The 23214-nt window shown below is 47.4% G+C and overlaps 2 protein-coding genes across 2 annotated transcripts in view; one reads left to right on the top strand and one right to left on the bottom strand.

Moving 5' to 3' along the window:
• Positions 1-23214, bottom strand: part of LOC309704681 (uncharacterized protein) — a 235740-nt gene that overhangs the window by 195153 nt on the left and 17373 nt on the right. The window lies entirely within an intron of this gene.
• On the top strand, positions 6119-9513 carry LOC309705599 (uncharacterized protein; the record flags this gene model as incomplete). Its single annotated transcript, XM_082531512.1, has 2 exons — positions 6119-7841; positions 8327-9513. 2 exons carry the CDS (start codon positions 6119-6121, stop codon positions 9511-9513), a joined length of 2910 nt encoding a protein of 969 aa, XP_082387638.1.

Below are 23214 nucleotides of genomic sequence, written 5' to 3'. Positions count from 1 at the left end.
CTCCGGCGGTAACAAGAGTAGCAAGATTGCACACGTTTCGGCTAGCAACGCGGCCCTCGATAGCTACGGTGAGACAGAACGTTCTGCACCTGCGGAATTGTCCGTGGTGGATGACAGCGACGCAGACTGCGGATACGACGACTCTGACTAACCGGAATACTCCTTCTTACTATGATAATGATGATAATGATAATGATGATAATGATAATGATGATAATGATAATGATAATGATGCCGATGATGGTTTTTTTTGTGATGCCACTGTCTAGTTTACATGATTTTTCATGTTCTCGTAAAAATAAAGACAACCTTAAACCATAACAGTTCCCGTACAGTGTCTGTGTTTATTCGAGACATATACACTCGTAGTGCTTACAGCGTGTCGCATGTAATATATTGCCAATACATTGCCAATCGTAATATTATGAACACGTTGGGTGTCAATATAAAACCATCGCGTCGAAACGATGTGCCTCAGTCGGACACTCTCACTCTCAGTCGGAGACAGATGTACGTCAGTCGGTGAGATCGCATTGCCCGCAAGAGGAGAAAGTGAAAAACACCACACATTGCATTCCTCACAGTCCAAGGCCTCACAACACTTCTTTCCGTATAACACCCACGTCGCGCTACCCTTTGTGATTGTCGTCGTGTGCTGTCAACTGATTGGTCTTGTTTACACATGGTGACTTGCTAAAGGGTAAATCGGTGAGAGACTACGTGAAGGAAAGCAAAGAGCTACAAAGAGTGATAAACCAGTGTGGCGGAAGGTACCACACGCTGAGCAACACTCAGAGAGTAAACCAAACCCAAGTGGATACTCTGTTGAGTAAAATAGAGGACATGGTAGAATTCAACGGAGGTGAGCACTACAGCAACGATATGTACAAGGCAGCGCAGAAGAAACTCGAAAGAGACAGGGAGCGGAAGAGGAAAGAGCAAGACCAAATGCGAAAAGAGCACGAAGACATTATTAAGACAAGGGGAATGGTGTAGATTCTTCGGTCTTACGTCTCTGGGATTATTTGGAGCAGGAGCATACTTGTCCTCTTACGTGCTAATGGGGATCGGTGGGGCGATTGGGTACTCTCAGTTTAATTGTTCTGTGGCCATGTTCAGTTAGGTAGGCTACCTATATTAGTTGGGTTACCATCACACACAAGATTGTTTTTGACAGAGCTGCTTATGAAGACAGTGTGCTGAGAATCGGTTTTCTTAACCGTGTGGATCTACAACATGTTGATGTTAGACAAATGCCTCTGTTTTCTGTCCTTGTGTTGTAAACCATGTGGCATCTGTGCAGCACAAATAAAAGCTGAGACATACTGTTATTGTGTGGTGTTTTACACTGTTTCATTTGCGTTGAAAACTCAATCATACACTGAGCTGGGTTTGATTCCTTTATACACCAAATGTCAAATGAAAACCCCCGTACAAGATCACAGTGTACGTTTGTTTATTACCAACACCACCGTAAAACACACACATGTCGTCCGATGTTGTTAGCCATCCGAGATTCATTCGGTCCTCAGGACCCCCAACCGTTACGTTTTCCTCTGCTAATGTACAAGTTAGAAAAGAAACAAGCCGTGTTCAGTTGAAAACAAAGTTTAATGTTGTGTCGTAACACACTCAAACAGAATAACTGATAGAACACTGAATCTGGGACCTTGAGAGGCCCACGCATAACAACAACATGTAACATTTCATGTAGGTTTATTATTACAAGCAGTGTGATAACAAGCCGATACAATACAATACAGTGAACACTTTGCCCCCGTTCTACTATTCGGGGTACCACAGCCTAAGAGTTGCGGCCTTTCGCCTCGCATCCGTGTCATTGGTCTTGCACCACAGAAGACAATCGCTGCCGTTGGGTTCCGTCCGAAAGACCTCTCCCATACGCGGCATCGCGGCCATCAGCTCGTCGACCAGCCGTCCAAAAGCACCGCGTTCATCCTCTTTGTCCACGTACACGTACCAAGTGAAAAGCATAAGCTTCCCCTCCTCGACTTCATATTGGCAGTCGTCATATGTGGTCTCGGGCTTGCGCTGGTCACCCCGCAAGCCAGGCTGCTCGACGACCCATCTCGATCCAAAGTAATCCTTGTAAGCAAGCCACAGCTGTTCAGCAAGCGCTTCAGTGTCCGCCGCCACCTTGCCGTCGCCTTCTAACAGCAGTGTTATACGTGATCCCACCGCGGCCACTCTGTCCACATACACGTACCAACGAGTCCATCCGACCAGCAAAGCCTTGATCTTGCAATCGAGCCAAAACTGCACCATGTGAAATCCGTCAAGGCACAGCACACTCAGGTCTTCTAGGTCCATAAAGTCTACGCAATTGGGCGCCATTTCGCCCCATTCCTCCGGGTACTTGATCCTCTGTAACATCTTGCCAGACAACATGTGTATCTTCAGGATCTCGTCGGCCCAACCGTTATACACCGTCCAAGGCTTTGCCATTTCTCCGTCGGGGAACACCAACCTCGGGTGTGTTAAACGTATGCTGTGCACTTGCTGCATCACCGGCTTTGCTCTGCTGCTGCTGCTGCTGCTGCTGCTGCGTTATACACCGACACTGTCACAGAGTTAGCTTCACTGTCTTGCAATCACATCCATACAGCTTATATAGCATCCCACAGCTCGACACCTACACAGGTCGGGGATAAGATGCCGTCTCAGACGCGTCCTTCTCGTCGCACGGGTGTCCAATGTAGCACGCTCTCCTTGGTTTCGGTGGGTATTGAATCACCAAAGGCATCACGATCGCAGGTCTCTGGATGTCTGTATTTGATACAGAACGTAACCGCAGGCGGCGAAAGCGAGGAACGGCCCTGACAGTCTCAGAAGCAGTGAACTATACATACCCACACATAAGCAGTACCGGTCGAATGTCAGCTCTTATTGTACCTGCCCCCGTACCAAAATGAGCTTACGTTCAGATGACATAGAATGCGCTTGAATTTGTAGCCGATGTATGAGAGAACACAGAGACCAAACACAGAGGATCACACGCAGAACAACCAGAATGTAACATTCCATTTAGTTTATTACGGTCAGCAATGGTGATACAATGCACACAGTAACATTTGTGACAGCCCTCAGTCCACCGCAATCCTTTACGTGGCTTCCAAAAACATCAGGTCGTTTGTTATATTGCTATCAACATTGTGGTGCGATCAGAAAAAGACACACATCAGGTCAGGTTTTTATTACAGTCAGCATTTGGATACGATGAAAAAACACAACAGCAATACAATTAAGCGTAAAGCAGAGAGTGTGACACGACGATAGGCTGCCCGGCACACTAGCCGCGGTCTAATCTGTCGATTCTTCTACTGTTTGCGGGTACCACAGCCTAATCGTCGACGCCTTTCGCTTGTCATCAGCGTCGTTGGTGTGACACCACAGAAGACACTCTCCTTCGTGTCGTTCGGTCCGATAAACCTCGCCCATACGCGGCATCACGGTCATCCGATCGTCAACCACTCGCCCAAAGTCGCCTCGCTCGCCCTCGATGGAGACACACAGCAGTTTATCCCGTCGGTTTTCGTATTCGTGTTCCCCATACATGATGTCGGGTTTACGCGTATCCCCCGGCCGCCCAGGTTGCTTGACAACCCATTGCCATTTAAAGTATGTCTTGTAAGCAAGCCATAGCTTCCTCGAGAGGACCTCTGCGTCCGCCACCGTTTTGCCCTCGCCATCTAGCAGCAGGGTCATACTCCATCCCACACCAGTCACCCGATCCACGTGCACGTACCAACGAGCCCATCCGGCCATGAACGACTCGAGTTTACAATGAAACCAAAAGTCCACCATGTGAAAGCCGTCTAAGCACATGTCGCTCATGTCTTCCAGGTCCATGAGGGCAATGTGACGGGGTGCCATCGCATCCAACTCTTCCGGGCATTTGATCCTGTCCAACGTGTTAGCAGATAACATGTGTGTTTTCATGATGTCTTCAGCCCAAGGGCGGCACAGGAACCACACGCGGCGTATCTCGCTGTCCGGGAGCCCCGTCCTTGGGTGCACCAAACGTACGCTGTAGACCTGCGACATGACAGTATCTGTGTCTCCGTTACACACGGCCGCTGTCACCCTTCGTCTCAAAGCGTCTGATGGCAGTTGTGAATCTGTCCAGGTTATAATAATACCGTTCTCAGTAGGGGTGAAACAGCGAAGAACAACCCAGGCGGCCACCGACCTGTATTATATGTGCTATGCGTGCTGTTGTACTGGCACCGTGTGTCGTGTAGACGTACGGCTGCGGTACAAAACGCGACACGCATCCCAGCTTTTCTAGCGCTATTCACAACGGTGATGGTATCGACAATGGCGAACCTGGTGTACGCAGTAAGCGATCCAGCCCGTTCCTAAGTTGTCGCGTCCGAGCGCTGGTTCTACAGCCATCATCGGGGCCACCTATCCGAAAGTAATCGTGGTCAAACAACGCTCAACCGCTCGATGTCTTTTAGTGAAAGAGAACGACCTTAGAGGAAAACTCATGTACTGACACAATGAAGACCAAGCGTCAAAGTCTGACTACTAGCCAGCCCCTTTTCCCCGTTCCGCACGACGACATACGTGGCTCACGATGGAGTCGTTCGATCGCAACGACAAGAAGAAGAAGAAGAAGAAGAAGAAGAAGAAGAAGAAGAGGATTCGCCTCTCCCAAGCAGACCACGGTACGCTCGAAGAGCATGTACAGGAGGTGCGATCGACACCGGGAACAACAGAGCGCCTCGAACCAGTGCAGGGTTCACCCGAGAAGTACTGGGACAGATACAAAAGAAATGCAGCGGTTCAAGCCGTGGCTCCGTTCGACAAGACGTGCACATGTGCCGCTTGTAATGCTGCAAACAGCGCCCGCTACGCTCCCGACGTAGCCCACGAAATGGCACGGCGCAGAACAAACACGGCGAGACTCGTATTCCAGCACTACGAATGGATTTTCGATCCACCGCAACCAAGTAACCACCATCACGATCAATGAACAGTCGCAGCTATCCCCAACAAAGCACTTCGCCAAGGCGGTGGAACGAGACAGCGGACGTGGAGTAATGTCTTATGTCAATCGAGAGTGCACCGTTGTCTGTGTCGTTATCTGTCTCGTACCATTTGCTACCTTCCAATAGAATATAATGTGATGATGACGAGGAATAAAGAGCAGTGGATGCAAAGATATCGTTCTACCATGCGTTGTTTTTTTTTTGTCTGTCACACAAGTTAGTGTCTCTGTCGACCGAGCGCCGCATCGAGAGATGCACAGAAATGGTCGCACACAACGCACAACATCAGTGCGATTGACATGCTAGTAACCCCGATCGAATCCCACTAGCGCCAAGCAGGTCCGTGGTCCAGATACCCCGGGTATCCCCGGGTATCCCCAGGTATCCCCCGCGAGCCCCACCTTTCCGTCTGCGACCGCGATCCTCCTCGCTGAAATAAGAGCGTTTTCGCGCAGGCTCTATGGCGCGCGGCCAACGGAGGCCGCTGTTAACCCTGATGCACCCGCCAGGGGGAGAGCGGCGGGGTCGGGGGATGCGGGTCCCCCACGGAGGGAGGGAGGGAGGGAGGGAGGAGGTTGGGGTCGCGAGATCCCCCCGATGGGATGGGGATGGGGATGGGATGGCGGGCTCGGGGGATGCGGGTCCCCCGCCGAGGGAGGGAGGGAGGGAGGGAGGAGGTTGGGGTCGCGAGATCCCCCCCGATGGGATGGGGATGGGATGGGATGGCGGGCTCGGGGGATGCGGGTCCCCCACGGAGGGAGGGAGGGAGGGAGGGAGGAGGTTGGGGTCGCGAGATCCCCCCCCGATGGGATGGGGATGGGATGGGATGGGATGGCGGGCTCGGGGGATGCGGGTCCCCCGCCGAGGGAGGGAGGGAGGGAGGGAGGAGGTTGGGGTCGCGAGATCCCCCCCCCCCCCCCGATGGGATGGGGATGGGATGGGATGGGGATTGGATGGGATGTGATTGGAGAGAGAGAGAGAGAGAGAGAGAGAGAGAGAGAGAGAGAGAGAGAGAGAGAGAGAGATATAAAGTCTTGTAAAAAGGTGGTCGAGAAACACCCCGGCGAAAGCAGAAGAAGACGAAGAAGAAGAAGAAGAAGATAATGTCACGCACTAGACCGTGGGAGCCAAAGAGCACTAAGGTCGGTACAGGCGGATCGCAATCGCCAGCGGTGTCCTCCTCCTCCTCCTCCTCCTCCTCCTCCTCCCGCTCACCATCACCGTCGCCATCGCCATCGCATTTGGCGTACGCTGCGTGGTCGGCTCCGGTGGCTCCGTTGTTGCGACCGGCCACGTTTCGCTATCGAGGGCTAGGGGTCGAGGAAGACCAAGAGCAGCGGCAGCAGCGGCAGCAGCAGCAGCAGCAGCAGCAGCAGCAGCAGCAGCAGCAGCAGCTACAGGAGAACTTGGAGGAGGACGAGAGCAAGGAAGAGGAGCAAGAGGCCGAGGGGGACGACAACGACGACCCGACGGCCCGAACGCTCGCAGACGACGAGGAGGAGGAGAGCCACTCGGAGGATCAGGAGGACGAAAACGATGGGGTGGGTAGTTGCGAGGAAGACGATCGCGGTTACGAAATGGCGTCGCAACTCTGCCAGGACGGCGGCTCGCAAGGCGAGTCGAACCGCCGAGAGGGAGAGGAAGAAGAAGCAGGCGCCGACCCACCGGGGCGGGGGACTCGGGAGATTTGGCAAGAGGACGACGCCGGCCGCGCTGCAGGTGGCGTTCATGATCCTGGGCGCGATCGCGGCCGCGGCGCTGTCGGTGAAACTCGCGACGCTGATGTAGCCGACGATTACGACTACGACGATGACGAAGAAGACAAAGACTATGAAGAAGAAGAAGAAGAAGAGGAAGAAGAAGAAGAAGAAGAAGAAGAAGAAGACGTCCTCGCCGATGATGATGATGATGATGATGAAGAAGAAGAAAAAGAAGAAGACAAAGACTATGAAGAAGAAGAAGAAGACATCCTCGCCAATGATGATGAAGAAGAAGACAAAGACAATGAAGAAGAAGAAGAAGAAGAAGAAGAAAAAGAAGACATCCTCGCCAATGATGATGAAGAAGAAGAAGAAGAAGAAAAAGAAGAAGAAGAAGAAGAAGAAGAAGACAAAGACAAAGACTATGAAGAAGAAAAAGAAGACATCCTCGCCAATGATGATGAAGAAGAAGAAGAAGACGTCCTCGCTGATGATTATAACGATGACGATGAAGAAGACAAAGACTATGAAGAAGAAGAAGAAGAAGAAGAAGAAGAAGAAGAAGAAGAAGAAGAAGAATTAGAATTAGAAGAAGAAGACGACGACCTCGACCCGCCGGGACGAGGCCCCACCGAAGAGGCCGTGGCGGCGGCGCGAGACGAGGCCTCCGCGTTCATGGCCTACTTTCCGCCGGAGATAGAGGACTCGGTGATCGCCATGACCAACCTGGAAGCGGGCAGGCGCAGGCCCGCCATCGACGGATGGAAGCCCATGGGCCGCGTCGAGTTCCGAGCCTACCTGGGGCTGCTCGTGCTCGCCGGCGTGTACAGGTCCCGGGGAGAGGCCTGCGAGAGCCTGTGGGACGCCGAGAGCGGCAGGTCCGTGTTCAGAGCCACGATGCCGCTCAAGACCTTTCGAGCCTACTCGAGCGCGCTGCGCTTCGACGACAGGGAGACCAGAAGGGCCGGGCGAGGCGAAGGCGAGGGCGAGGGCGAGGGCGGCGATAGCTGCTACGACAAACTGGCCCCCATCAGAGCCGTGTGGGACGAGTGGTGCGCGAGGTTGCCCGCCATGTACCGCCCGGGACCGGAGGTCACCGTCGACGAGAGACTGGTGCCGTTCAGAGGTACGTACGTACTATGTGGTGTGTGTGTGTGTGTGTGTGTGTGTGTGTGTGTGTGTGTGTGTGTGTGTGTGTGTGTGTGTGACTGGGAGGAGGAATAGGAGCGGGAATGACGAAAACGGGCTAGCTCGCTGCTCTGTTGCATACTCGTGTTGGGTTCCGCGTTTGTGGTGCTTTCGCATGACTCTTTATGTCTATGAAGCTATGAAGCTATGAAGTCTATGACTCTTTATGTCTTTATGTCTATGAAGCTATGAAGCTATGAAGTCTATGACTCTTTATGTCTTTGTATCTATGAAGCGCCTTGAGGCGACTTTTGTTGTGATTTGGCGCTATATAAATAAAATTGAATTGAATTGAATGTCTTCTCCTTGCGTTTCTGCCCCAATCTCCCCCCACACTTTCCCACATCTCTCTCTCTCTCTCTCTCTCTCTCTCTCTCTCTCTCTCTCTCTCTCTCTCTCTCTCTCTCTCCATCCATCCATCAGGACGGTGTCCGTTCAGACAGTACATGCCCAGCAAGCCGGCCAGGTACGGGATCAAGATATGGGTGGCGTGCGACGCGCGTTCCAGCTACGCGTGGAAGATGCAAGTCTACACCGGCAAGCCCGACAAGCGCGGCCCTCCCGAAAAGCACCTGGCCACTCGAGTGGTCGTGGACCTCACCGAGGGACTGACTCCGGGACGCAACGTCACGTGCGACAACTTTTTCACCTCGCGCGAGCTCGCCGATAGGCTCTATCGCGAGAGAGGCCACACCGTGCTGGGCACTCTGCGGTCGAACAGACCCGAGATCCCCAGAGAGCTGCGCTGCGTCAAGGGCAGGGCCGTGGGCTCCGTCGAATCCGTGGTACTCGGCGGCTCCGCGGGACGAGGGGGAGGAAGAGGAGGACGAGAAGGAGGAGGAGGAGGAGGAGGAGGAGGGCCCGACACGATCATCCTCTCCTACGTGGCCAAGAAGAACAAGAACGTGCTGCTCCTCACCACAGCTCCTCGTTATTACCACCATCGCTCCGGCCCCGAGCCCCGGCCTAGCCGCCGCATCAGCAACAGCAGCAGCGGCAACAGCAGCGGCGGCAGCAGCAACAGAAGCGGCGCGAAACCGCCCTTGGTGCTGCATTACAACCGCACCAAGGGAGGAGTGGACAACCTGGACAAGGTCGTGAGCACGTACAGCTGCAGGAGAAAGACCCGCAGGTGGCCCGTGGCCCTTTTCCACAACATGGTCGACGTGGCGGCCTACAACGCGTTCGTGCTGTGGAGGGAAATTCACCCCGACTGGATGCCGGGCAAGCTCAACAGACGACGGCTCTTCCTCGAGCGACTGGGCAAAGCGCTCGCGCGCCCCATGCTCGAAGCCAGGGCGGCTTTAGCGCGAGGACCGGGAGGAGGAGGAGGAGGAGGAGGAGGAGGAGGAGGCAGAGTCGCGGCCCGAGGCGCTACCGCCGAGGCAGCCTCTAACAACAACGCTACGCCACGCGACTCCTCTCCGGTCAAGAGGCGCAGGTGCCGCGTGTGTCCCAGGAGCAAAGACGTCAAGACCAAGATCCTGTGCCGCGAGTGCCGAGCGCACGTGTGTATAAACTGCGCCGTCACGTACTGTCCCAACTGCGCCGCTTCTTCTTCTTCTTCTTCTTCCCGCGACGCAGCTCCCCGGACGCCACCGACGTCGTGATAACACAAGCGCCCCAACGGTGGTCCCCTAGCGACCCACCCCCACCCCACCCCACCCCACCCTATCATCATCATCATCATCATCATCATCATCATCACACAATATATGCCCCCGGGGGGTCCTAGTGACCCCAAACCTATCATCATCATCATCATCATCATCATCATCACATATGCCCCCCGGGGGGGTCCTAGTGACCCCAAACCTATCATCATCATCATCATCATCATCACATATGCCCCCCGGGAGGGGTCCTAGTGACCCCAAACCTATCATCATCATCATCATCATCATCATCACATATGCCCGAGGGGGTCGCTAGGACCCCCACCCTAATCATCATAAAACACACATATCCCCCCCCAGGGGGTTACCAAGACCCCCCATCGCCACCACCACCATCATCAGGATCATCATCATCATCACACACACACACACACACACTCATCATCATCACACACACACACACACACACACACACACACACACACACACACACTCATCATCATCATCATCACACACACACACACACACACACACACCTCGGGGGGTCACCACGACCCACGCCCCGAGAACAGGCGGGCGCACAAGGGTTAAAGGCCGTATTTTAAGGCCGATTACCTCACAGCGACAAGAGAAGGCTTTCCCAATTCAAAGGCTGTCCGAAATGCGGCCCTGAAATGCGTCCTTAATTTCCCTGAATTTTAAGGATGGGTCGGTGTAGCCTTCATGGCCCAACATATCCCAGACTTCATAGTGCGGTGGTGGTGTGGATAATTTTGCCGAAAAAAAACAGTGGAAGCGGAGCGGAGGAAGAGTAAACTTTCAGAAGTAAGTACTGAATATTATGTCACTTATTTGTCACTTGTATGTCACTGGACTTCCTGACCAACCGCCCCCAACATGTCCGGCTGGATAACCGCTGCTCATCTACCATCACAATGAACACCGGTGTACCACAAGGCTGTGTGATGAGCCCTTTCCTCTACTCCCTCTTCACCCACGACTGCAGACCTGCTGATGGTTCCAACACCATCATTAAGTTTGCAGATGACACCACAGTGATTGGCCTCATCAGTGACAACGATGAGGCCGCCTACAGGGAGGAGGTGGATCGTCTGGCTGAGTGGTGCGACACAAACAACCTGCTGCTTAACACCGAGAAGACCAAGGAGCTCATCGTGGACTACAGGAGGAATGCTGACCCACATCCACCCATCCACATTAAGGGGACGGCTGTGGAGCGTGTGAGCAGCTTCAAGTTCCTGGGAGTCCACATCTCCGAGGATCTCACCTGGACGACCAACTGCTCCAAGCTGGTCAAGAAGGCTCACCAGCGCCTCTTCTTCTTGAGGACTCTGAGGAAGAACCACCTGTCCTCAGACATCCTGGTGAACTTCTATCGTTGCACCATCGAGAGCATCCTGACCAACTGTATAACAGTCTGGTACGGGAACTGCTCTGCCTCGGACTGGAAGGCGTTGCAGAGGGTCGTGAAAACTGCCCAGCGCATTACCGGAGCACCACTTCCGCCATAAAAGACATCTACAGGAAGCGGTGTCTGAAAAGGGCTGGGAAAATCATCAGAGACCCCAGTCACCCATCACATGGACTCTTCACCCTCCTGCCCTCTGGGAGGCGCTACAGGAGCCTCCGGACTAAGACCACCAGGTACCGGAACAGCTTCTTCCCCACAGCTGTCAGACTCCTGAACTCTGCCTCCTGACATCTGACCCACGTTAACTCATGGACTGAACATACACACACACACACAATGGACAACTGTACCCTCAAACACACAATAATAATATGGAGTGAACCACCACTCACAACCACTAGCACTTTATATAGCCTCTGTAGAAATTATCCACACCCTCACTTACCTTAACTGCACTACTGTATAGCTCTGTGTAAATAATCATTCTGTACATTCAATAATCTTTAATCCTACAACTGTTTACAACTTGCATAGTTCCCATTTCTGTATAGCTGTATATCTCAGATTCCTGTAAAGTTATTTATTTCATATTCTGTATAGTTTTTCATATTTATATCCTGTCCATATCCTGTACATAGCTTGTACTCACTACAGCCTGTACATACTTATAGTTATAGAATATTCACAACATACTTCATACCGTGTACATTATAACATAATAGACCCATTTCTGTAATATACTTACATATCTATATTATTGCTAATATATATTGTAATATATCTATATCACTAAGCACTTCTGGATGGATGCAAACTGCATTTCGTTGCCCTGTACCAGTGCATGTGCAATGACAATAAAGTTGAATTCTAATTCTAATTATAATTTATGCGCAAATATTTTTTTAATGAAGAACATTAAACCATTATTGTTGGCCACATGTCGGGAAAGTTGACATTAGCGATGTCTGTACTTTCAGAATTAACTTGGTTTTAAAGCCTTTACTTTAATAAATATATATATAGTCGACCTTAATCTTACAGAGATTGTGATGATTTTGTGGATAATTAAAGTCAGTCATATATCCACAAACACAACAAGCTGAAAGTCAGTGATGCTGCTCGGTTCATGAATATCACGGCACAAGCAGGATTCACTGCACTGTTAATGTTAGCTATGTTATATTGCTGCCTCTGTTCGGTGGTGTCGAGCCAAACGGACTTTAACGTGTGTTTGAACGAGCTGACGGTTCACTCGTTAAGCTGAAAGAAAGATGCTTTAATCACAGGAGCCACACATGTGCCCACTGTACCATCTGGGAACTCCTTCTTTTGTGCTGTTTTGTAGCAGTGTCTACACCTGAGACTGCCACCCGTCTGTCTGTCCTGCACTCTCTCTCTGTTTCTTTCTCTCTGATTGTGGAATAAAAGTATGAACGTGTGTTTATAAGTTACACTTGTGTTTGAATCCTGCAGCTTATCACACATTTGATTTCCATGTGTGACAACTGCAAGTGTCCAGAGTGAGGACAGGCTGAGGGACCCACTGCTGCACATCATCTGTGAGGCTTTGCATCCCTGATGATCCACCGAACTCAACAGTGTGTGAGGAAGAGGAGGAGGAAGAGCCAGCAGCAGCTGACAGATGGAGAGAATAGACAGACTGTTCCCTGTTTGTGAAGGACTGCTAGGAAAGTTTAACATAACTGTCTGTCCTGAATCAGTCTTATTAGGTAATGTGCAAATAATTTTATCATCCCAGTGTTTTCAGTGTGGGAGAAAGTACTCAGGGCCTTCAAGTTACACACTATGAAAGGCAGCAACAAGTGTAATATTCAGAAACCTAAAGTATGTATCTGCAGCAGAATGGAGCTAAAAATAAATGTTTGTTTCAGTTCTATGAAGCTTTGAGTATTTTGGATTAGTAGCACTGCTGTGTTTGTTGCATCATATTGCTGTAATTGTTTATATGCTTTATATATTCTGAGCTAAGTTGATCTATAGTGTTACATCATATTCTATAAGGATGTTATGTGTTTGTAGACTTTCTGCCCAGTTTGACCCATTTAGCAGACGTCAGCCTGTTTAAGGCTCTGATATCTATTCTGTGTGACTTAAAGCAGTTATGACATGGTCTGATTTTCTCACCCAATAAAGGAATATTTCATATATCAGTCTACTCTTCATTCTATCAGAAACAGTTATCACAGCTCGTACATTTTCTTTTTATAAATATATGTAAGCAATGAGCCAAATTTAGTAATGGCAACATACTGAAGTAACAACATTTGTCTCTTATATATGATACACCTATATATACACTGTCAAAGATATTTGTCTTTGAGTGAAGATTTGGTGATAAGACATAACTGCAACTTGAATCTGTACTGAAGCTCAGTATTTGACACAGAGTTCATGTTCACTGCTGTAATAGCTAATAATGATTAATATAATAACTATAATATTGGCCATATTATATTTACATTACCAAAGTGATATGACTTTAGTCTCATGAACAACATCAGCTAATTCTTATTTACTAACTAATCTTAAATAACTGTTCAGTACAGAAATGAAGCCCAAAAATCATGTTTTACTGTCCTGTGGTCTCAGCCTCAGATACTTATCAAATCACACAAAGCTCTTGTAGAAACAAACAAACAAATGAACAAAATATATTCTCCCTCATTTCTGTCAAACAAAGTTGTATGACACGTTTCCAGCGGTTAGTATCATGGTTGCTAGGCAACCTGGGAAGCGCGACAGAGACTAGACCGTCCCATACAGACAAACTTGCCATTTATTTTGCAAATAGAGCTCAACACTGCCCCTAGCGTCCTGGAGCACTTCCGTTGTGTTTTGGAATTTGCATGTGTTTTTGAGTTTGCAAGTGTAACCCAGTGAGTTTACACGACTCAGTAATGCACTACAACATGTTATTGTTAATTGGGATTTATCATTACTCTGTTAATCACTGAGTTGATCAAAAATAAATCAATAATAAAAGATAAATACTATAAATATAAGAATAAAACCCAAAGAGTATATTTAACACCCCTACTGGTTAGGAAGGAACAAGCCCCGCCTTCCCCTGCTCTGTACCGTCACGTGCTCAGACACAGAGAGAGACGGAGGTGCACGAGACCATCACTGATTTTCACCGCCAAGCTTTTCGCTGGAAAATAACTATTAACTTGATAAATTGAGCAAATATCCATACCGGAGATCTGCATGGACCTTGGAGAAACGGACCTGATTTATTGTGAACATTTCGGACCTTGAAACCATCGCGGTGAGTCAGAAGCTGTTAAGCTAACCTTGAAGCTAAAAAGCTAACAAGAAGTTAACAGGGAATATAATGGCCCGATTTCAATGTTGTAGATCTGCGCGGGAGCGGATGAAGTGGACAAGATCCTCTCTGAGAGTTGAACAAGATCCTCTCTGAGAGTTGAACATTAGAAGTGTGCTGGTGAGTTAAACTGGGACTGGGCGAATCAGGCTAATTGAAAAGCTAACTAGCCTAATGCTCATAGCTGTAGCTGACCACGTTTTCACTGTGGGAGAACACACGGGGTTTCTCACTGAGTTCAGCCATTTTGAGCACTCAGCTTGTGTGCTGATGATGTTCTAGTATTACTTGTTGAATATTAAATGCACTAAAATTAGATGATGGAATAAGTTAATGTTGATCTTAAAGGTCATGAATCTACTTTATTTTGTTACATTTAATGCTCGAGCGGCACTGGATAGATGTCCGTGTGTATTCTTACTGTGCTGATACGTTACCACATACTGTAAAACTACAGCCTGTGGGTTTTTGTATATTCTTTTGGTAATTTTATTCTGTACATTGAGTGTAAATAATATATTGCTTCATTGCTATGCAGTGTAAAGCAATGCTCCTGTAATTCAGTTAAAGGGCAATACTGTAAAAAAATCTACCATAGTTTATGGTTTATTTCTGATTTCTGATAGAAATGTGCACCTTGACGATAGAATAAGCTGATTGTGATTTAAAGATTGCATTCATGATTAAGATGCACTGTATAGACTATAGTTAGAAATTAGAATTAATGTTTTGTGCTTGTTTTGTTATAGCACTTACATTATTTACATATGGCCATGTATATCATTAGAGTGTGAACTGAATTAGTAATAGTCCTGTTGTTTACAGGCTAGGTTTTTTTATGGGATCGTGAGACCTGGATCTCTTCCTGACGAGGAAGATGGCGAGCCTTTCCCTTTGAACCGAACCGAACCACAGCCATTCTGAGTTGGCCCAGAAGGGCAGGTTGCTCTTCTCTCACGAACAATTGCAACAGTGCGGTAGGACGAAATCGCACCAATCACAAACTTTTGACCTGTTGGATTTGACTTGACTGAACACTGACTATTAAGCCGGCAAGACTGACATATCTGAGCTCAGATAGGATTCTGACTGTTATTATTATTGCTGTCACTGTATTTTATTTTATGTTTTCATTCCTGTTCATAAAATGCTGTTAAATTGTTGCTAAATAGTTTAATACAATTCATAGCAACTTTACCTGTGGCTCCAGTCATTCTTCTCCACGCAACTCCCTTTATCCCTCCTGCGAATCTAGCTATTGGCCCATTCTCTCCATCTTACTTTAATTTCCCCTACCTTATCCTGTACTTGGCTACAGAAAGTGGCGAGCCAGCCAGGAGGGTTTGCAGAGTTGTTAGTCCACCCAAAATTTAATAAAACGATTAAGAGTGCCTGGAGCTTCACAGTGACTTGTATTTTTTTCTACTGGTACTTTTACGTGTCCTAACCATGGAAGTTGTGAAAACAGAGAATGTTAAAGTTCAAAATGCTGTCTTGGTCAGTGGTTTAACTAACACAGACATTGATAAAGAAATAATTGAGTTCTTAGAAGCTTTCGGTCCTGTCAGTAGGCAGATTAAGCTACCAACTGGTGGTCAGATTATTGTGGAATTTCAACATGAGGCTACTGCTAAAGAACTAGAGAAAAGATATTTGCCTTATGACAGACCTTGCACTGTGAAACCTGAAGTTGTCTATCACGTTCGAGACCTAGCCAGTGCGTATAGCATTGAAACCAGCGCATCAGCTACTGTAACTTACCTGTCACAGCTTAAAGATGTGGCAGCACGAAGCAACCGATCGTTTAAAGACCTTTTGATGGATGAACTAGCTAAAATTGGGGAGTCATTGGGAGGGGATGTCCACACAGTTGAGCCTTCCACTGAACAAGAGCCAGTGCCCCACAGTGATGAGGCCCTACCTTCTTCTCCTTTAACACCCAATAGCAACCATGTAAGTGCCTTGAATACTCACCCACCGGCAGAGGCTGAGAAACAAACCCCTCAGATTCCCACCAACCTTTTAAGCACACCTGAAGTGCAGCGGGTTATTGTAGAGCACATTGTTAAAAGCAGTGAAGTCATTCCCCCACCAAACTCGCAATACAGACTGAAACCTTTTTCAGGGAGAGTTCCACATCCTCCTTTCGAAACTGACTATGACACTTGGCGCAGCAGCGTAGAGTTTTGCTTGACTGATCCCTCGCTCACCGAAACTCAAGTTGTGCGAAAGATTGTTGAAAGTCTTTCACCCCCTGCAGCGGACCTGGTGAAAGCTTTTGGTCCAAAAGCAAACCCCAAAACTTACCTTGAACATCTTGATTCTGCCTATGCAACTGTAGAGGACGGTGACGAACTCTTTGCTCGCTTCTTAAACACCAATCAGAATGGAGGTGAAAAACCCTCACATTACCTGCAAAGATTGCACACAGTGCTAAACCTAGTCATAAAAAGAGACGGAATTGCTTCTAGTGACATCAATAAACAGCTCCTGAGACAGTTTTGTAGAGGGTGTTGGGACAGCTCATTGATTGCAAACCTTCAACTTGAACAAAAGAAAGACGACCCACCTCATTTTGCAGAGCTACTCCTCCACCTACGCACCGAGGAGGACAAACAGGCAAGTAAAGCAACCCGCATGAAACAACATTTGGGGATCCAAAAGACTCGTGTTTATTCTAACGTGCAAACCACACGCTCTCAAGGTAGGAACGATTATGAGCATGAAATGGACAGCAATTCGTCTGACCTCCAGAAGCAAATTGCTGACCTCAGGTCTCAAATCGCACAGCTCAGAGCTGATAAAACAGAGAAAAGATCGCAGAAACTTCAAAAGGAAGCAAAAAGGAACCCAAGTACCAAAACTCAGAACAAGCCGGGACAGATACCACAAATTGCTGCAGTGTCAGCCAAACCCAAACCTGGATACTGTTTCAAGTGTGGAGAAGATGGTCATATCGCTTCCAGCTGTAGTAATGATCCCAACCCAGCATTAGTAGCAGCTAAAAGGAATGCCCTCAGACAGAAGCAGCGAGAATGGGAAATATCCAGACCAGTTGATGAGTCATTTAATTTAAACTAGAAGGAGCCCCTGTCGCGGGACAGATGGGTGCTAAATCTGAACCAAGTCCCACTGAGAAAAAGACAACAAAAGCCCAATGTGAAACAGCTAATGTTCACTCAGTGCCTAAACTTCCCAAAAGACTTGTGGGTAGAAAATGCACAGCCAGAGTTGTTATCAATGGCGTTGAATGTAGTTGCTTGCTCGACTCAGGCTCTCAAGTAACCACTATTGCCAAATCCTTCTATCAAGAACACTTACCTGATCATCCTATAAAACCCATCAGTGATCTCCTAGAGGTCGAAGGTGCGAATGGTCAGACAGTCCCTTACTTGGGATACATTGAGACGAGTATCATGTTCCCCAAAGATCTCGATCAGTCAGAGCTTGAACTATCTACTCTTGCCTTAGTTGTCCCTGACATTCGCTCAAACTCAGACACACCTCTACTAATTGGCACAAATACACTTGACCCCTTATATGAGCATCTTTGTGAGAACACCTTACCTGACTTTAAGGTACTCCCTTATGGATACCAACAAGTGCTAAAGACATTAGCATCCAGAAAAAGACAAAGTGACAGTGGCAAGATCGGCTTGGTAAAACTTCAAAGTAGAACCCAAGAAGTCCTTCCTGCAAATCAAAAGCTACTAGTGGAAGGTTTTATGCATGCTAGCCACGCTAAGCCTGAACAGTGTGCACTTATTGAACAGCCCACTACCGGCTCCCTACCTGGTGGTGTGTTTGTAGATTGTTGCCTTATATCTCTGCCAAAGCACGGACCTTATAAAGTTCCTGTGTTGCTGAGAAACGAGACTAACCATGACATTACATTGCCCACTAACTGTGTAATTGCTGAGCTAGTTGCCCCTGACTGTGTCATGCCATGTCCTGAGCCTGAGAAAGGCGACCAAAAGGTGTCTGCAACGTGTAACTCTCAGCAGCAGACTTCAACCTCAAGACCCCCTCTCAGTTTCGACTTTGGTGAATCACCACTATCTGAAGAGTGGAAAGAGAAGATAGCTGAAAAGCTAAACACCTTCTCTGATGTTTTCTCACACAATGATCTTGATTTTGGGCATGCCACACATGTAAAACATCACATCAACTTAAAAGATGAAACCCCCTTCAAACAGAGATCTCGCCCGATTCATCCCCATGATTACGAGGCAGTTAAAAAGCACTTACAAGCCCTCTTAGATGCAGGCATAATCAGAGAATCTGAATCTCCATTCTCATCACCGATAGTGGTGGTCCGCAAAAAGAATGGTGATGTGCGGTTATGCATTGATTTTAGGAAGCTTAACTTGCAGACCATCCGCGATGCCTATGCCTTGCCAAACTTAGAGGAGTCATTTTCTGCTCTTGCAGGATCTCAGTGGTTCTCTGTGATGGACCTTAAGTCAGGGTACTATCAAATCGAGATGTGTGAAGAAGATAAGCCAAAGACAGCCTTCGTGTGCCCCTTCGGCTTCTACGAATTTAATCGTATGCCCCAGGGAATAACAAATGCCCCAAGCACTTTCCAAAGGCTTATGGAAAAGTGTATGAAAGACATCAATCTGAGAGAAGTGTTAGTCTTTTTGGATGATTTGATAGTCTTTTCCAGTTCCCTTGAAGATCATGAGACCCGACTCATTCATGTTCTTGAGCGACTCAGAGAGTACGGGCTGAAACTCTCGCCCGACAAATGTCGTTTCTTCCAAACATCAGTCCGTTATCTAGGCCACATTGTATCTAGAGACGGCGTAAAGACTGATCCCGAAAAAACTGAAGCACTCAAGACTTGGCCGAGACCCCAAACCTTAAAAGAACTCCAATCGTTTCTTGGTTTTACCGGTTATTACCGGAGATTTGTCAAAGATTACTCAAAAATTGTCAAGCCCCTCACCTCCCTCACAGCTGGCTATCCTCCGAGACGAAAGCATAGTAAAAACCCACCCAGTGATCCAAAGTATCTGAACCCCAAAGAGCCCTTTGGTGATCGTTGGGGACCAGAGTGCCAGAAATCGTTTCAAACTATTATTGAAAAACTCACCACCTCACCAGTCCTTGGGTATGCTGATGCAAAGCTACCTTACCTGGTACACACAGATGCCAGTACAACCGGACTTGGGGCAGCTCTTTATCAAGTGCAGAATGGAACCACACAGGTTATAGCCTATGCAAGTCGTGGTCTATCCCGTAGTGAAGCTAGATACCCCGCCCACAAGTTAGAATTTCTAGCTTTAAAGTGGGCCATAACTGACAAGTTTCATGACTATTTATATGGAAACACATTCACAGTCATCACCGACAACAACCCATTGACTTACCTTCTGACCACAGCAAAGCTTGATGCCACGAGTTATCGTTGGTTGGCTGCATTGTCCACCTATAACTTTGACATTAAGTACAGAGCTGGGAGACAAAATCTTGATGCAGATGGACTATCTAGGAAACCACATGACAAACCTGAAGACGATCCAGTTTTTACCCAGGAATGTCAGCGCATTGATAAGTTCAGATCCCATCTCTTGTCCTCAGTCAAAGATGTCGAGCTCCAACTTCAATCCGATACCGTGATGGCAGCCTGTCAAAGATATATGGCTATGGATCAGACTGAACCCTCTTGTGCTCTAGTCCAGTCACTTGCCATGTCTGCAGGTGCCATTCCAGACATGTTTCAAGAAGAAGGCAATGATAACAATCTCCTAGCCTTACCCAGATACACCCATACTGATCTTGTCAACCTGCAGAGAAAAGATCCAGCCATTAGTAAAGTCATCAAGCTGCTGGCAGCTGACTCACGTCCACCAGCCGATACTAAGTCTGAGTCTCACGATGTTCTCTTATTTTTAAGGGAGTGGAAACGTCTTGACCTCCAAAATGACTTACTGTACCGGAAACGCCAGTTGGGGCCAGAGACCTTGTTGCAGTTAGTCCTTCCTGATTCCTTACGCCCTACAGTTATGCTTAATCTTCATGACAACATGGGGCATTTAGGGGTCGAACGCACACTGGAACTCATTCGGTCACGTTTCTACTGGCCAAAAATGGCAGCTGATGTCGAAAAGAAAGTGAAAGCTTGCGAGAGATGTGTCCGTAGAAAAGCCCTGCCAGACAAGGCTGCTCCTCTGGTAAATATTAAAACTTCCAGGCCCATGGAGCTAGTCTGCATGGACTTCCTCTCAATAGAACCAGACAGTAAAAACACTAAAGATGTCCTAGTGATCACGGATCATTTTACAAAGTATGCTGTGTCCATTCCAACCAAAGACCAGAAAGCCACCACCGTTGCAAAGAACTTATGGGAGAACTTCTTAGTTCATTATGGCTTTCCAGAGCGACTTCATAGCGACCAAGGGAGAGACTTTGAATCGCGTACAATCAAAGAACTGTGCTCTCTGCTCGGTATCCGCAAAGTCCGAACAAGTCCTTATCATCCTCGTGGCAACCCTGTTGAGCGATACAATCGCACATTACTCAGTATGCTTGGTACCTTGAAAGACACCGAGAAACATCACTGGCGTGACTTCGTAAAACCACTTACTCACGCTTATAACTGTACAAAAAATGATGTAACAGGCTATTCTCCTTATGAGTTAATGTTTGGTAGACAGCCTCGCTTGCCCATTGATATTGCCTTTGGCCTGCCACAGCCAAACAAGCCACAGTTGACTCACTCTCAATACGTCAAGCAGTTGAAAAGCTACCTCGAACAGAGCTACGAAATAGCCATCAAAAACTCCCAGAAAGTAGCAGACAAAAACAAGAAACGGTTTGACAAAATCATCCGTGAATCCACACTACATGTGGGAGACAGAGTCTTGGTTCGAAATCTCCGCCTGAGAGAGAAGCACAAATTAGCGGACAAATGGGAGCAAACAGTGTATATTGTTACCAAACAAATGGAAAACTTACCAGTATACACTGTAAAACCAGAAAACGGAGATGGACCCAACAGAACGCTCCACAGAGATCTGTTACTTCCCTGTGGATTTCTCTCACCAACAGAGCATGAACCCGAGCGAGTCACAAAAACTAACAGACCACGCACAAGACAAAGTTCAGCTTTGGAAGTTGACTCCGACCAAACACTTGAGGAAGAGGAAGATGAGTTTTATTACCCTGAACCTCCACAAGTGAAAGACAGACATTTCTACCAAGTATGCGCCATGCCGCCAACACAAGGATTCAAACAAAACAAAGATCCTGTAAATGATAACGAACAACCTAACACATTACCGGACATGACAGACTTACCTGAAAAGGAAACTGAGAACGAAACTGAAACATACTTACCTGAAGGTGAAATTGGAAGTTCAACTGACACCAACTTACCTCAAATGGGCCGTGAAACAGACCTACCTCAGACAGAACGTGAAAGTGAAGCAAACGTATCACCAAGTGAAAGTGACACAAGCCTACAAAATAACACACCAAGTGAGTCTGAAACAGACACTCGAAAAGACAAAAATGTTTTGTCGACCAGTTTGTCAGATTCACCGTTGTCAGAGAACTCAACTCATCAACTTTCACCTGAAAGACAAGTTGAAAACGATGATGAACCTGAAACCTTGCAAACAGAAACACAGATCAGAAGATCTGAAAGAATTCGCCAACCATCCCAAAGACTCACTTATCCTCAGCTAGGTAACCCACTAGTAACAGTGGTTAAATCACTCTTTCAAGGATTGAACAAAGCTTTCATCGACTCCCTTGCTCATGATGTTACCTATTCCCCCAGAGCCATGCACGGGGACGTGCATGAGATTTAAGAGGGGAGGATGTAACCCAGTGAGTTTACACGACTCAGTAATGCACTACAACATGTTATTGTTAATTGGGATTTATCATTACTCTGTTAATCACTGAGTTGATCAAAAATAAATCAATAATAAAAGATAAATACTATAAATATAAGAATAAAACCCAAAGAGTATATTTAACACCCCTACTGGTTAGGAAGGAACAAGCCCCGCCTTCCCCTGCTCTGTACCGTCACGTGCTCAGACACAGAGAGAGACGGAGGTGCACGAGACCATCACTGATTTTCACCGCCAAGCTTTTCGCTGGAAAATAACTATTAACTTGATAAATTGAGCAAATATCCATACCGGAGATCTGCATGGACCTTGGAGAAACGGACCTGATTTATTGTGAACATTTCGGACCTTGAAACCATCGCGGTGAGTCAGAAGCTGTTAAGCTAACCTTGAAGCTAAAAAGCTAACAAGAAGTTAACAGGGAATATAATGGCCCGATTTCAATGTTGTAGATCTGCGCGGGAGCGGATGAAGTGGACAAGATCCTCTCTGAGAGTTGAACAAGATCCTCTCTGAGAGTTGAACATTAGAAGTGTGCTGGTGAGTTAAACTGGGACTGGGCGAATCAGGCTAATTGAAAAGCTAACTAGCCTAATGCTCATAGCTGTAGCTGACCACGTTTTCACTGTGGGAGAACACACGGGGTTTCTCACTGAGTTCAGCCATTTTGAGCACTCAGCTTGTGTGCTGATGATGTTCTAGTATTACTTGTTGAATATTAAATGCACTAAAATTAGATGATGGAATAAGTTAATGTTGATCTTAAAGGTCATGAATCTACTTTATTTTGTTACATTTAATGCTCGAGCGGCACTGGATAGATGTCCGTGTGTATTCTTACTGTGCTGATACGTTACCACATACTGTAAAACTACAGCCTGTGGGTTTTTGTATATTCTTTTGGTAATTTTATTCTGTACATTGAGTGTAAATAATATATTGCTTCATTGCTATGCAGTGTAAAGCAATGCTCCTGTAATTCAGTTAAAGGGCAATACTGTAAAAAAATCTACCATAGTTTATGGTTTATTTCTGATTTCTGATAGAAA

Source organism: Aulonocara stuartgranti (assembly GCF_965226115.1).
Source record: "Aulonocara stuartgranti genome assembly, chromosome: 4".
NCBI classification, from domain to species: domain Eukaryota; kingdom Metazoa; phylum Chordata; class Actinopteri; order Cichliformes; family Cichlidae; genus Aulonocara; species Aulonocara stuartgranti.
This window is presented reverse-complemented; position numbering and strand designations above follow the sequence as displayed.